This window comes from Mus caroli, chromosome 12 (genome assembly GCF_900094665.2).
Source record: "Mus caroli chromosome 12, CAROLI_EIJ_v1.1, whole genome shotgun sequence".
Taxonomy (NCBI): Eukaryota; Metazoa; Chordata; class Mammalia; order Rodentia; family Muridae; genus Mus; species Mus caroli.
In genome coordinates this window covers 72,901,061-72,915,639 of record NC_034581.1, presented here as the reverse complement: position 1 = coordinate 72,915,639, position 14,579 = coordinate 72,901,061, and the positions used below count along the sequence as shown (strand labels likewise).

The 14,579-nt window shown below is 35.6% G+C and overlaps 1 protein-coding gene across 10 annotated transcripts in view; it reads right to left on the bottom strand.

The window, feature by feature from the left end:
• Gphn (gephyrin) overlaps positions 1 to 14,579 on the bottom strand; it is a 420,062-nt gene that overhangs the window by 226,928 nt on the left and 178,555 nt on the right. For 6 of the 10 annotated variants that reach the window (XM_029484276.1, XM_029484280.1, XM_029484278.1 and 3 more), the window contains exon 5: positions 12,866 to 12,904. The exons of the other annotated variants lie outside the window; for them this stretch is intronic. In XM_029484276.1, the coding sequence (XP_029340136.1) occupies positions 12,866 to 12,904 (39 nt within the window). The remainder of the gene's footprint in view (positions 1 to 12,865; positions 12,905 to 14,579) is intronic. 10 annotated transcript variants of the gene reach the window in all.

Genomic DNA, 14,579 nt, shown 5'->3' with positions numbered 1-14,579 from the left:
TAATTAATTTCCTGTACTTCCTTCAGCAAATATAAAAATAAGCATGTGCCCATGATTATTTGTGACAAATAGTTACATCTGGTAAGTCAAGCAAGTTTTATCAATTCTTAAGTTGCTATAGTTATGCACTAAAAATTATTATTCTTTATTCCTTTTTTATTACTGATAAGTGGATATTAGCCCAGAAGCTCGGAATACCCAAGATACAATTCACAGATCACATGACGCTCAAGAAGAGGGAAGACCAAAGTGTGGATGCTCCAGTGCTTCTTAGAAGGGGGAACAAAATACTCACAAGAGGAAATACAGAGACAAAGTGTGGAGCAGAGACTGAAGGAAAGGCCATCCAGGGACTGCCCCACCTGAGGATCCATCCCATATACAGCCACCAAATGCAGACACTATAGTGGATGCTGCAAAGTGAAGTGCATGCTGACAGGAGCCTGATATAGCTGTCTCCTGAGAGGCTCTGCCAGAGCCTGACAAATATAGAGGCAGATGTTGGCAGCCAACAGTTGGAATGCACACGGGGGTCCCCAATGAAGGAATTATAGAAAGGACTGAAGAAGCTGAACGGGTCTGCAACCCCATAGGAATAGCAACAGCATCAACCAACCAGACCCTCCAGAGCTTCCAGGGACTAAACTACCAACCAAGGAATACACATGGAGGGACCCATGAATCCAGCTGCATATGTAGCAGAGTATGGCCTTGTCAGTCATCAATGGGAGAAGAGGCCCTTAGTCCTCTGAAGGTTCGATGCCCCAGTGTAGGGAAATCGAGGGCATGGAGGTGGGAGTGGGTGGGTGGGTGAGTGGGTAAGGGAATACCCTCATAGAAGCAGGAAGAGGGAGGATGGTATGGGAGGTTTCGATGGGGGTGGTAATCTGGAAAGGGGATAACATTTGAAAAGCAAATAAAGAAAATACCCAATAAAATTTTTAGTGTTTATATACTCTAATTGAAAAGCTTATAGAAAAACTTAATTCTCTGTAGTAAGACTATTTTTCCAGAGAAATCAAAAATTCTATTTGAGCTGTTTCTTAATGAAATATAGACTGAAAATCAGGTCCATACTTTAACCTGTAATTATCCAGACTCTTCCAGAGCACCCAGACTTTGGTGCCTAGAATAAAGCAGTATGTTTTTTTTTACTTCTTATTCTTTTCACACCCTCCCACAGTGCGTAATGACCACATAGTCTAGTTTAGCTTTGATTCAGGGATTCTACTTCAGTCAGGATTTCAGAAATGATTCCAACTTGGACAAAACAGATTAATGTCTTGCGTACCCACTAAATATCTTTGGGCTAGACAATTCTTTATTACAGGGGACATTCTATGCCTTAGCATGCTCAATGACATGACTTGCCTCTCCCCATTCAATTCTAGAAGTAATTCTCCTACTGTAAAAAAATCTAAAGAAAATCATCTCAGTTTGAAAAGTACTCACACATACACATTTTGCTCTAGAAAAAGTACAAGCTCTATTTTAATTCACTTGTTAAGTGACTTTAAGCTTTGTAATTGGTATTTTTAACTGACTATCAAATAGATTCTCTTGAAGACTGGATTTTTAAATGCTAGAAAAGTATACAAAATGTTTTCAAGGTTTAGATAGATGCTCAAATACAATTTATATTAACTGTATGCTAATGTATACTTTGAAATTTCTATGTGAAAATTGAAAGTTTGGGAAATTAAAATAATGATTGCTAAAGGTGGTTATGTATTTTGAATGTCTTAACTATAAGGTAACTTCTAGTTTATGTCTATAGATATATCATGATTTCTAAATTATTCAAGTTCAATAATTTTCTATCTACAAACTTGTTAGCAGTGAATATTCCAAAGCATAAAGACAACTGAAACAAACTTAAATATGTCAGCAATATTCAAAATAGGACCTACAAATTACAAATAACTTTTTAGAAAAAACAGCATTTTGCTAATCTTATGGCTTAGATTCAAGGTGTGTTTCTCAGTCTGACCACAGTTATAAGAGTGTGGATGTCAAAAAATGGAGTTTTTAATAAATCTCAATGAATCTTTTTATTTTTAAATAATAAATTTTAATGAATTGATTTATATTTATGTTTCAAAATGATGCAGATAAACATAAGATTGACTAAGTCAAGACTATCTTTCAACTAATGCTCTCCAACTAAGTTATTTCAGTTATAAAATTATTTATGGATCGGCAATTTTGTATTCACCTCTTGTGGTTACAATAAACAATAGGTCCAGTGAAAACAGAGAAAAAAAAAAAAAAAAAAACAAAAACAAAACAAAACAAAGAAAAGACAAAAAGCTCCAGGTGGCTTAAAGTAAGAAATAAAGCTGGACAGATACAAGGAAACTTTCATACATTATTAATACACAATTCACTAATAAAATATGTAATTTTGTGTATGTGTTTGTGCATATGTGTGCAAGTTGGGATGTTTGTGCATGTGGGGTCAGAGGCCAAGTTTGGCTGTTGTTTTTCAGACTCTGTCCACCTTTTTATTTGTTTAAAGGTATTGTCTGTAACCATTAGGTCTCAGGCAGTGCATATGTCCAGAAATGAAAGTCTTGGCTCAGCTCAAGCTGGACTAAAGGATTTCTGGTGGCTAGATAAAAGCCATAATTATTCAGGAACTCCACCAGCCAAAAGGAGTCATTTTCCTTGACTCTGACAGAAGAAACATATGACTTGCCATTGACACATACCTGTAGTTACATTATCAAACCCATGCCAGCCTCCAGGCTTTAAAGCCCTTTCTAGCATCCTTTCCCTTCTCACACATATGCCATAGCTCTTACATGATGCTGGGCTCCAGGCTGTTCCAGATCACTCCTCTATAATAGTAGGTTTCCACTTTGTCCCAGATATTCCCTCATCTCTTGCAGTCTGCTTTTTTTTCTCTTGGCTTTGAACTCTTCCAGATGCCTCTGGTTGATCTGTTTGTTTGTCTTTCTTTGTCTCTGTCTTTCCCTCCCTCTCTTCCTCTCCCTCAAAACCTCCCCCATCCACAATAAACACTTCCCACTCCTGCTAATTAATCATGGAGTGGCCACCTCAGTGGTTTCATTACAGTACCTCTAGGTTATATTCCCTGGCCAAGGTTAGTAAGTAAGTAGGCTAGGCTAGCTTGATAGTTTGCCCCAGAGATCTACTTTTCCCTTACTCTTCAGTATTGGAATTAAAGCAGATGTGCCCATGGCACAGGGCTGTTTTTGTTTTTATTTCTTCATGGGTTTAGGGGTTGAACTCAGGTTCTTATGCTTATAAAGCAAGTACTTTATCAATAACTATCTTTCTAGCCCTATTAAATATGCAACTTAATCTAATGTTTAGTAAACCTATAAAGCAATAATGAATATGAAATTTCACAAAGTGAAATTATATAAATTTTGAAACATTCTATGTGGACAATTTTGTAAGACATTCTGACACTTCAAATTTTTAGTAAGTAATTTTTAATTGATTTAAAAAAAAACGATTTTGTTGGGTGCAGGTGAGGTTGGAGAGGATATGCCATTATAACACACATATAGAGGTCAGGGAATATCTTGTGAGAGTCTCTAAATGTTAGAACAATTTACAGTTAAATCACACTTAATACCTCATACACAATACAAAAACTATGCAATATATGTCACTGTGTCTCTTGAATGAAAAAATAAATAAATAAAAGAAGGTATGTACCCTCCTAGGGGGGACAGAAACAGAGACATATGGAAGTTTCCAAAGTGAATGTGCCCAACAAACTAAGTCTTCTGGGGCATTTGAGGAGAGGAAATATAGGGAGAAGGGTTAGGGGAAAGAATAAAGGGGAATGGGGAGAGAGAAAGGGGAGATGGGGAGAGGAGAGGAGAGGAGAGGAGAGGAGAGGAGAGGAGGGAGAAGAGTTAGAAGAGAAGGGAGAGGGGAGAGAAGAGAGGAGAGAGGGGATTGGAGCAAGAGAATCTGGAATGGCAGCCAAGGGACTAAGAGGCCAAAAAGGATCACATAATCAAATGGCTGGGTTATGAATCAGAGAAGTTAGAAAAGGACAGACCATTTCAGGTAGGTATGCCAGGCAAGAGGACCTTGTAACACATATGGACAGGGAGAGAGTGACTGGCCAGAGGCCATTTTAATATGTTAAAAGGACCTTACATAGTCTTTTGTCCCTTGTTTGAGACTTAACACCCTTATGTCCTGACACTAAAAAAGAAGTAGAGAAATTTAACAACAGACTTGCTCATCAAAGAGGCATTTCCTATGGCTAGTCACCATTTTACTTTGTAGTTAACTAACAGTTTTGAGAAGCAGGATAGCTTGCTTCCTTGTATTTCTCTCAGAAAATGTATTAATTTTGATTAGTAGGCAGTAGAGAAAGAAAAAAAAAACCACAGGTAAAGTTTCTTTTAGTTTCTTATGATCTTTATAAGAAGATTGCTACTTCTGACGTATAAGTATTTACACGTGCAGTGTAGCACTATGGCTATCAACCAACCAGACAAGACTTGATTCCTGAGCATTTGAAGAATCAGGTCTCAGGAGCTGGATCTAGAAGTAGCATGTTATGAAGAAAATCTCTTAATTTCTTTATAAGTATACAATATAACAAAAAGCATTCTAGAGAGGAGGGGGAAAGCCACAGTCATTGTGTACCAACTTGTAAGCTCACCGAGTTCCAGTGGAGAGTTCCAAATCTATGGTCACACAAATGGCACTGGTTAAATATGGTGGATCACAAAGCAAACCAAAGACAAGAATGTGGGACAGAGATCTGGAAAGATGAGATCAGTTTACAGGGGAGGAAGGGAGATAAGGAGGGTGATTAAAGTATGAGAATGCATTATATACTCTGAAATCATCAGAGCAAATTTAATTAAAAAACAGCATTCTAAGATAAAATAAACTTTGGTCTTACATTTGTAAATAACCAGACACCTAAATAGTAAACTTGTGAAGGTATCAATTTAAAACTGCTAAATAGCTGCTGAATATAAATATAGTAGTTTTGTGGAGATTTCTCAATTTGAGGAAATTTAATATATTTTAAAAGTTATTATTCCAACTGGGAGGTGGTGGCACAAGCCTTTAACACCAGAACCCAGGAGGCAGAAGCACATGGATCTCGGAACTTGAGGCCAGCCTAGTCCTCAAAATGAGTTCCAGGATCACCAGGGCTACACAGAGAAACCCTGTTTCAAAAAAACAAAAACAAAAACAAAAATGAAACACAAAAATAAAAACCAACCAAACACATGAAAATAAACAAAACCAAAAATAAGTATTCTATTTATTTGTGTGTGATTGTACGTGTAGGGCACAAATTCCACTGCATTCATGTGGACTTTAAAGGACGACTCTTGGGAGTTGGTTCTTGCCTTCCATTGTGTTATTCCCTGCAACCCTGGGGTCTCAGACTTGGTGGCAATGTTTTCATTTGTGAATGTATCCTGTTACTATCTTTTAACCATCTCTTTATTACCAACCTGACATTTTATGTCACAGTTAATTTTCATAGCACTCCTAAAATACATAATAATAGAGGGAAAAGGACTAAAATATCAGAGGAAGTAGGATTAGTATACCGATGCCTGCTATTATTAATAGTTATATACCAGAGGATGAGGAGTAAAACTTGTACTACAAATGTTGACAGGAGGAAAGCTGCATTGTAATCGTGCTATCTGCAAGATCCTGAATAAACATAAGTAGTACTTGGTAGAGAAATGAGCAGAAAAATTTAACAGCGATTAGTTTGCTAGACAGTAGTTATTCACAATTTCGAGGGGGTTGTTATGAAATATGAAAGGATTTGATGCTTCATAAGGATGAGATATTGGCATATATTGACTGCCACACAAAGGAAACACACAACTGTATTTTCAGTTTCTTTGAAATTAAAATAGGAGTTCAAAGATCACAAGAAAACATACTCATTACAAATAAAATCACATAAGTCTTTTTATCTTAGATTTCTACATTACATAATCTCTTTGTGTGGCCTGTTTTAAAGTGATTTTCAATGTGAATATAAGCAAAGAATAATCTTTTAAAGTATTAATGCTAAAATATATTAAATATTTTAGTGTTTTTCTCTTGAAAAGGAAACTTTCTTCATACCTATATTATTACAATAAAAACATTAGGATGGATGGACAGATGGCTCAGTGGTTAAGTGTACTCACTGCTCTTCTAAAGGTCCTGAGTTCAATTCCCAGCAGCTAAATGATAGTTCACAACCATCTGTAATGGGATCTGATCCCCTCTTCTAGTGTGTCTGAAGAGCAACAGTGTATTTACATAAAATAAATAAATCTCTTTAAAAAATTAGGTGGAAAATCTGGAATATAGAGGAAAAAACAGGTTAGTAAAAGTTACCCTATTGAAAATCTGAAATTTTGGACTAACAGGCTGTGTGTGCTTAGGGTAGTACCAAGCCAGAGCTGTGCAGTAGCCAATGAAGTCACAGCTGAGCTGTAGCCATGGAGGAGATAAGTGGAGACCTTAAAAAGCTGACAAAAACAAAACAAAACAAAACAAACAAAACAAAACAAAACAAAACAAAACAACCCAAACCAGATGGGAGAGCAAAGGAAAGTTTACTACTGGCTTTAGGGTATAGTCAAATCCAGGTAAAGAATATTAATTTAGAAACTAGGTTGTAGGTGACATTATCAATAATTTTTTAAAAAAATCCTAGGCAAATTATGTTGAGAGAAAATTGTGTTTGACGATATAAATGTTTTATAGCATATTAGAAATACATTTAGGGCCTGGGTAGATAGTTCATTTGAGAGACTGCCACTACAACATGCACTAGGCTCAATAGAACCCATAAACCTGCCATGGTGGCACATACCCATTATTCTAGAATTGGGAGATGGAGACAGAAGGACCAGAAATTTAAGGTTACCCTCAGCTATATAGTGAATCAAAGGCCAGCCTGGGCTACATGGAAGCCCGACTCAAAAACAAACAAACAAACAAACAAACAAACAAACAAACAATCCATGGGGGGGAAAAAGTTACCCTATTGGAATTTTAAAAGAACCAGGACTCAAGTTTGAGTGTATCAATATAAAAAAGAATACTGGATTAGTTCAGATGACTGGTTTATCAAATACACAATAAAAGCTAATGAATATGTCTGAACTTTTTCACATTAGAAGTTCAAGTAAGTTTTAACTGACAAGAGAAACTCTTGAACGCTCTTGCTACTAACTGGAACAAGAGGACACAACAGTCAAATATTTCTCAGTGTGTTTACAATTACATTTAAGTACAACCTACTGACTATTTAATTCTATTATCTATTCTATCCAGCTATTTCACTTTAAATTATGACAACTTATAACCATGTATGAAATCTCAATGTCACTGAATTTATAGGCATTAACATTAAAAATATTTCCAATATATCCTATGTGTGGATGATATAATATACATAAGTGACTTTTGAGAAAAATGGCAGGGTACAAAATTAATAAACTTGGCATTTAATTTTTTTAAAGAATTATTTATTTTATATATGTGAGTACACTGTAGCTGTTTTTTGATGCACTAGAAGAAGGCATCAGATCCCATTACAGATGGTTGTGAGCCACCATGTGGTTGCTGGGAATTGAACTCAGGACCTCTGGAAAAGCAGTCAGTGCTCTCAAGTGCTGAGCCATCTCTCCATCCCCTGATTTTTAATTTTTTAACTTTATAGGTCCTTTGAGTAAATATTATGGCTCCCAATTTGAACCTATGCATTTTCGTGTTCATACGTTTTTCTACTTTTTCTTTGGCTCTTGTTCTCGGTTGTTTGGTCCTATTTAGAGTTGTTTGCTTTTATCTTATCTTATTTTATTTTATTATTATTTTTCAGACACCTGTTTGTTTCCTAAACAGATGCAGAAATGGATCATAGAAACTGCAAAGAACTGGAGAAAGTAAACAATAATCAGAACTGAGTACATGAAAAACTATTTTTAATTAAAAAACTTTAAATTAAAGAGACTTCAAATAAAACACAAATTATTGTCACCATCTGAGGGCAGGGATGGGGTTTAAATAAAGAGATCATTCTTTTGAAATATATGAATGTGTAGTAAACAAATGTGTGTACACTTGTGTGTAATTATATATATACATATATATATATATATGTATGTATATATATGTATATATATATGGATAGGTTTCCTAGATGCACCTATATGGAATGCAGAGGACAACTTCTTCTATCACTGTTTACTCTAATTTTTTAGATAATGTCTCTTACTGAACCTGGAGCACTCCCTTTAGGCTGGGTTGGTTAGCCAGCAAGTGATGTGACCAACATGTTTGTGAACCCTCAGAACTCAGGTTATAATAAAACAGCAGTTCTCACATACAGCTTTAATCTAGGTGTTGGTGATTCAAATTCATGTTGTTTACCCATTGAGCCATCTCCTCAGCTCAGAAGGGATTCTTCTCATTGAATGAGCAAGGCCTAGAGAAGTGAAGTGATTATTTTACATGCAAACATTCTAACTTTGAAATTTTCTCTCCACGAATTAGAATTAGAAAACAAAATTTCACAGTATGGTCAATGATACTAAAAATGCATTTTATTGTTGTTGTTGAATTTTATTCATCTCCTGGAATCCAATGTGTTTTCTGTGTTAGTTTAGTACAGAGACTCAGGTGATAAAGAATAAACAAAATTCACCCCAACAAAAGTTGAATATGAGTAAAATAGTTTCATGCATTCAAAGTATTTTATCCTTTATCTATTATCATTTTACATATTCCAGTTCAAAACTCTTGAAGAAAATGTCTAACTTTATTTCTTTAAGTCTTGACACTGTGGTATAGAATTAGATTTAGCATCAACAGAATAAGCACACATATGAACTCACAGATACTGAGTCAGGCTAGGCATCTGCCTGCACTCCATGGGATCCTAGAGCTAAAGGCTCAGTGGGAAAAAACCAGTCCTAAGGGTAGAGCTGCATACTCAGCAGTAGATGAGCAAGAGAAAACAAACTCAACCAGATCATTGGAGGCTCTGGCCTCATTTTGTCATGTCAGGGTTTTTTTCTTATTTTTTTTATTCACAGACATGCATGCACATACACAAACACACACACACACACACACACACACACACACACACACACACACACACACACACACACATATATGCATATACTTCCCCCCTCCACAGAACCTCTGCGTATACATTATGGCTTCAAGTTTAGTGTTTTAAAGGGACTTTAAGTATATGATGGAGTGTGTCACTGCATCCATATCTGTTTATTGTGTCTTTTCTGGGGTCATTTTTTTCAGTTTTGTCCTATTCCAATGTGTTAGTTTTACTCTGTTGTTTTATCATTCTTCCTTAGAAGCATATTTGTTTTCTAACGGATAGAAATGGAGTAAGATTAGATGCAAGAGGAGGTGGGGAAAAAACTGAGAGGAGTAGATGGAGGGAAAACTATAATCAGGATATTATGTGTAAAAATTATTATCAATAAAAGAGAAAAAAAAAGAGTTAAATTTAGATAATACTGTGATACACATACACCAACTGCTGTAACACACAGACCCAAGAATCTGTTTTAGAAAAGTCTTTGTAAGTATATTTGGTGTCCATGATAAAAAACCCATTAAATTAAAGTTCTAATTCTTATACAATTTAGAGCCTAAATATAACTCTATCTGCTTATTTTAGTCACCTTTTTGAAACCTTACTTTTTAAATACCTCTATTCTCTTAAATGTACACTACACACCATTCTGTTGTTTAAAACAAACAACCCAAAACTTTATTTTTTGCTATATCTAAAGCACTCAAAACCTGTGTAACATCATTCTGGTTTTTTATTGTTATTGCTGTTTTTCCTTTTTCTTTTCTTTTTTTTTATTGGATATTTTATTTATTTACATTTCAAATGTTATCCCCTTTCCCAGTTTCAAGACAGGTTTCTCTGTGTAGCCCTGGCTGTTATGGAATTGATTTATAGAGTAGGTTGGCATTTGACTCACAGAGACTCACCAGTGTCTGCCTCCCAAGTGCTGGGATTAAAGACATGTGCCACCACACCTGAATTTCCTAAATTTTAGAACCTGGCCTTTTATAGCTTGTCCAAAAGTTTATCATTTTTCTTTTAATACTACAGTATCTTGGACTGACTGACTTTTCATGCATTTTACACAGTTTTCATGAACTCTTTGCTATTCATTTATTCCTACATATACTTCTGTTGATAAAGCAAAAGGAACAGGGAAAACAAAGCAAAACAAAAGTCTTGTATACCAAAATTCACAGCAGTGCTGCTGCTAATAGCCAGAAGGCAGAAACAACTCAAGTGCTTACTCAACAGCTGAAGTGATAAACTGACATAGACATATAGTTGAAAGAGGAATGGACTTCTGACACATGCTACAACATGGAAGCTTAGGAACATTATGTTAGGTAAAAAAGACAGAAGGCAAAAAAATGTCTTCTGATTTAGATAAAGTATCTACAATAGGCAAACTGATAAAACAGAAAATAAAGTTTGCTCGGGGTGAGGGATGGAATATTGGGAAATTATACATATATATATATGTATATATATATATATATACATACACACACATATATATATGTGTGTATACACACACACACATACAAACATACTAGATGATTCTAGAATAAATGGTGAGGATGACTGTACAAATGCCCCTGAAAATACTGATTTTTACACTTCTGGGGTAAATTTTAAGCAATGTATTTTTCTTTCTTTACTGAGATAGGATCTCATTGTGTTTCTCTTGGCCTGGCCTGGCCTGGCCCTTGCTATGTAGACCAGACTAGCTTGGCCTAGAGCTCACATATATCTACATGCCTCTGCTTCCCCCAAAGACTGGCATGTATTATACGTATATGTGTGTATATATGTGTGTGTCTGTGTGTGTGTGTGTCTGTGTGTGTGTGTGTCTGTGTGTGTATATATATATATATATATATATATANTATATATATATATATATATATATATATATATATATATATATATATATAAAATACTTACTTACTTTATTAAGACAGAAATCCTAGAAGTACCCTGTCAATACTTCCCCCCTTAATCTCTAATGTTATCACTTTCTTTTCCAGATTTTTCCTTAACTCATTTGCTTTAGATAAAGTTAAATAAAATTGAATATAGATATTTATAATTTTTACATTTCAAGGACAATGATGCAGCAAACATAAAGTACATTTAAAATTTACATACACACACGTGTATGTACTTGTAAACATCCCACTTTACATTTATTTTTAGACTTACAAACTATAAAATTCTTCTCTGCTTCTCATGTTTGGCTTTTCATATCAACATAAGATTATAAAATATACATTATAAAATACTTTTAGATGCCAAACACTCTGTAATATTGAAAATGTATATTTTAAAGCTCTAGCCTCCCACAAGAAAAGAAGTTATAAGGGAGGGAAAGATGAATACATCAAAAAGATCTATAATAGTATAACTGATACTATTAAGTTATGGGGAGGAAGAAATGATATTTTTCAAGGAAAAAACTGAGCAGAGCTGAAACTACTCTAATCAGAACTACTAAGAAATACAAAATAATTATTGTTTAAGGCAATTTTTTTCTGCTACTTGATAAAATTAAGCAAACTGTCTTGACAAAACCTTTGAGAATTATGTAAAATAAATTCACAAATAAATTTATAACATGGAACATTTTTGAAAGATCCCACACATAAGAAAACAATGTGTATAACGTATGATGCTGAACATATGAGGCAAGAATGATGCATGTTTTAAAAATATCCTCAAAAAAAGAGAAGAATGGAGACTTGTATTACAAGCAAAAATAACAGGTGGTAGTTGAGTTTTGAGTCAGTTTAGGAGTAAACTGACCTGGCTGTTAAGTAACAAATCATTTTCTATTCCTAAGACATATTTGGACAATATATAAGCAAATTTTTCTTGGAAGTAACATCTGATCAGTGTTAAAGACAACAGGGAACAATGTTACTGATTCATTAGATGCAGAGAAATACAAAGGAAGGCAGTAGGAGCAAACCAGCAAGTCACAAATTCATTGGGGATGAATGCCATGTCTCAAATAAAATAAGCGTACAGCCAATGGGAGCAAATAGGAAGATGAGGCAATAGTCAGGCAACCTAGTCAGCAGTCCAATTCAGAGGGACAAGGCATTTAGAAAAGAAGTGCTAAATAATCTGTACCTACTTACACTATTGCAAGCATACTGGACAGGGCAACATCAGGCAGGCAGATGATGAACTTAGTAGGCAACAGTATAGGGAATGGTACAGGAGCAGATACACAATGCTGGGAGTCTAAATGTTGAAATAGCAGATGGATATGGAAGTATCAGGGCATTTGCTGATGGGTAAAGCACCAGTGAGTGAAGAACACAAATTGTTCAGCAGATCAAAATAGGTAAAAAGTGGAGATAATCCACAGGCAATCAAACAGAAGACAGGACAGTAGAGAAGCAATGGCAGATCATCGGAAGCAGTTGAGTAAGGTAATGACAAGCTGTCAGCAGGGGAACAAAACACCATTCAGGAAAGGATGAGACTGCGGAGCAAAAAGTCCCTGAACTGCGTGTCTTCCATCTAAGAAATAATTCATCAACTGCACATGAGAATTCACAAGAAATAGCACACAAATGGAAACAGCAGATGAGTCTAAATTCTATTGCCCAGGGAGATAGAATTACCCTAGGACATAGATATGTAACAATCCACAGGAAATTAAATAAATGGGAAAAATGGGTCAAAGCAGTTTTTTTATGATGGGAAAATAAACCAAAACACTAAAAAGTATTAATCTGAAAATGATTGGCTGGGATTGAAGTCTTCGCTTACCCCTTTCTGGAGCCCACAAAATGGGAATGTTGGGAATTTCTGCAGCAGAAAAACAGAAGAGAAAAGGGATTTCTGATTCCCAGTTTGAGGAAAGCAGGTCAAATTTAGGGCTCTATGAACTGGTTCAGGGAAAGAAGAACCAGCCTGAACCTTCTCTTCCTCAGAATCAAAGCACTTCTGAGGTCTGAGAAAGGTTAAGGAAGCCCTCAACCCATCACTCCCCACAACCTCCCCTTTCACACTTACCTCCAGTGCAAACAGTTTCCAGCAAGGAGGTACTTGGGAAAATTCACATCAAGGTAAAATTTGAGGATGGCCAACTAATGGTATTTTCTGTGCAGGTCAAGGTTCTGATTCAGTGAGACTCCTTCCATTCTTTATGAGTGAGCAGTGGGGATAATTTCTAAAAACTCCCTACATCTTTAAAATTAGGTTAGGAAAAACCATCAGGGGCAGTAATACCAATAAATACACACTAATTCTAGCTAACACCTAGGTGATCTCATCAATTGTCCTGGATTTTAATTTATATCCATAACTCAAAAATTCTTCAGACATTTGCTTTGAGCTCCACAGCAATTCATATTTCTGTCATTGAAGTAAAAACCCAATTTAATTCCCTAGATTTTCCTATCCTTCAATATTTTTCATTTCACTAAATGGCAATACATTCCTCAAACCATTAAAGCCAAATCCTGCCAAATAATGGCTTTTCTCATTTTTTTTATCTGTTATTTCTTTCAAAATTTATCAGTTGGCTATGCATGGTGGCCTTTAATTCTAGCACTTGAGAGGCTAAGGCAGTAGAATCATGTGTTTATGGACAGTCAGGGTTTTCTCCTGTCTTCTCTCCTCCCCAGTCCAGATTTCCATTCTTACTCCTCCTTCTTTTGATCTACGTCACTCTTAATTTTTCTCCTATACTTTTAAAATTGCCTTCCAACGGGTTTCCTGTTAAAACATAAACCAGTCACCCTACACCTATATACTATTATACTAAAAGGGGCAGAATCATTTTACATGATTCACTTCTCTTTCCTTCTTTTCTCATTTGACATTGCTCAAATGTCATCTTCCTTAATGGATGGCCCTACTTTAATTACAATGTGTTTCCTGCCTAGACTATCTATCATCGTCCTTCCTGGGTTTATTTTTATCTACAGAACTTGTCTCTAAGTTTATATACTACTTATTGTTTTAAGTTTATGCTTCATCTTTAAAGTAAATTGGAATTTTTCATGAAGAACTTTAACAAACTTTAAATTACATTTATTATTCTATATTGTGTGTGTGTCGGGGAGAGAATGTATGCACACATGTACACACATGTGCACCTGAACAGCAGGATTCTTGCTGGAGTTTGTTCCCTCTTTCCATATGAGTTTAAACAAAAGCTCTCAGGAGTGGTGCATATTATCTGTTCTCAAATAACTTATTCCCTGTGTTATCCTGGGTATATCTAACCTTATTTTTTTCCTCACATTTTTTATTAGATATTTTCTTTATTTACATTTCAAATGAAATCCCCTTTCCTAGTTTCCCCTCTGAAAATCCTCTATACCCCCACTCCCCGCCTCTGCTCCCCAACCCACCCACTCCCATTCTTGGTCCTGGCATTCCCCTCTACTGGGGCATAAAACCTTCACAGGACCTATGGCCCCTCCTATCACCGAGGACAGACTAGGCCATCCTCTACTACATATGCAGCTAGAGC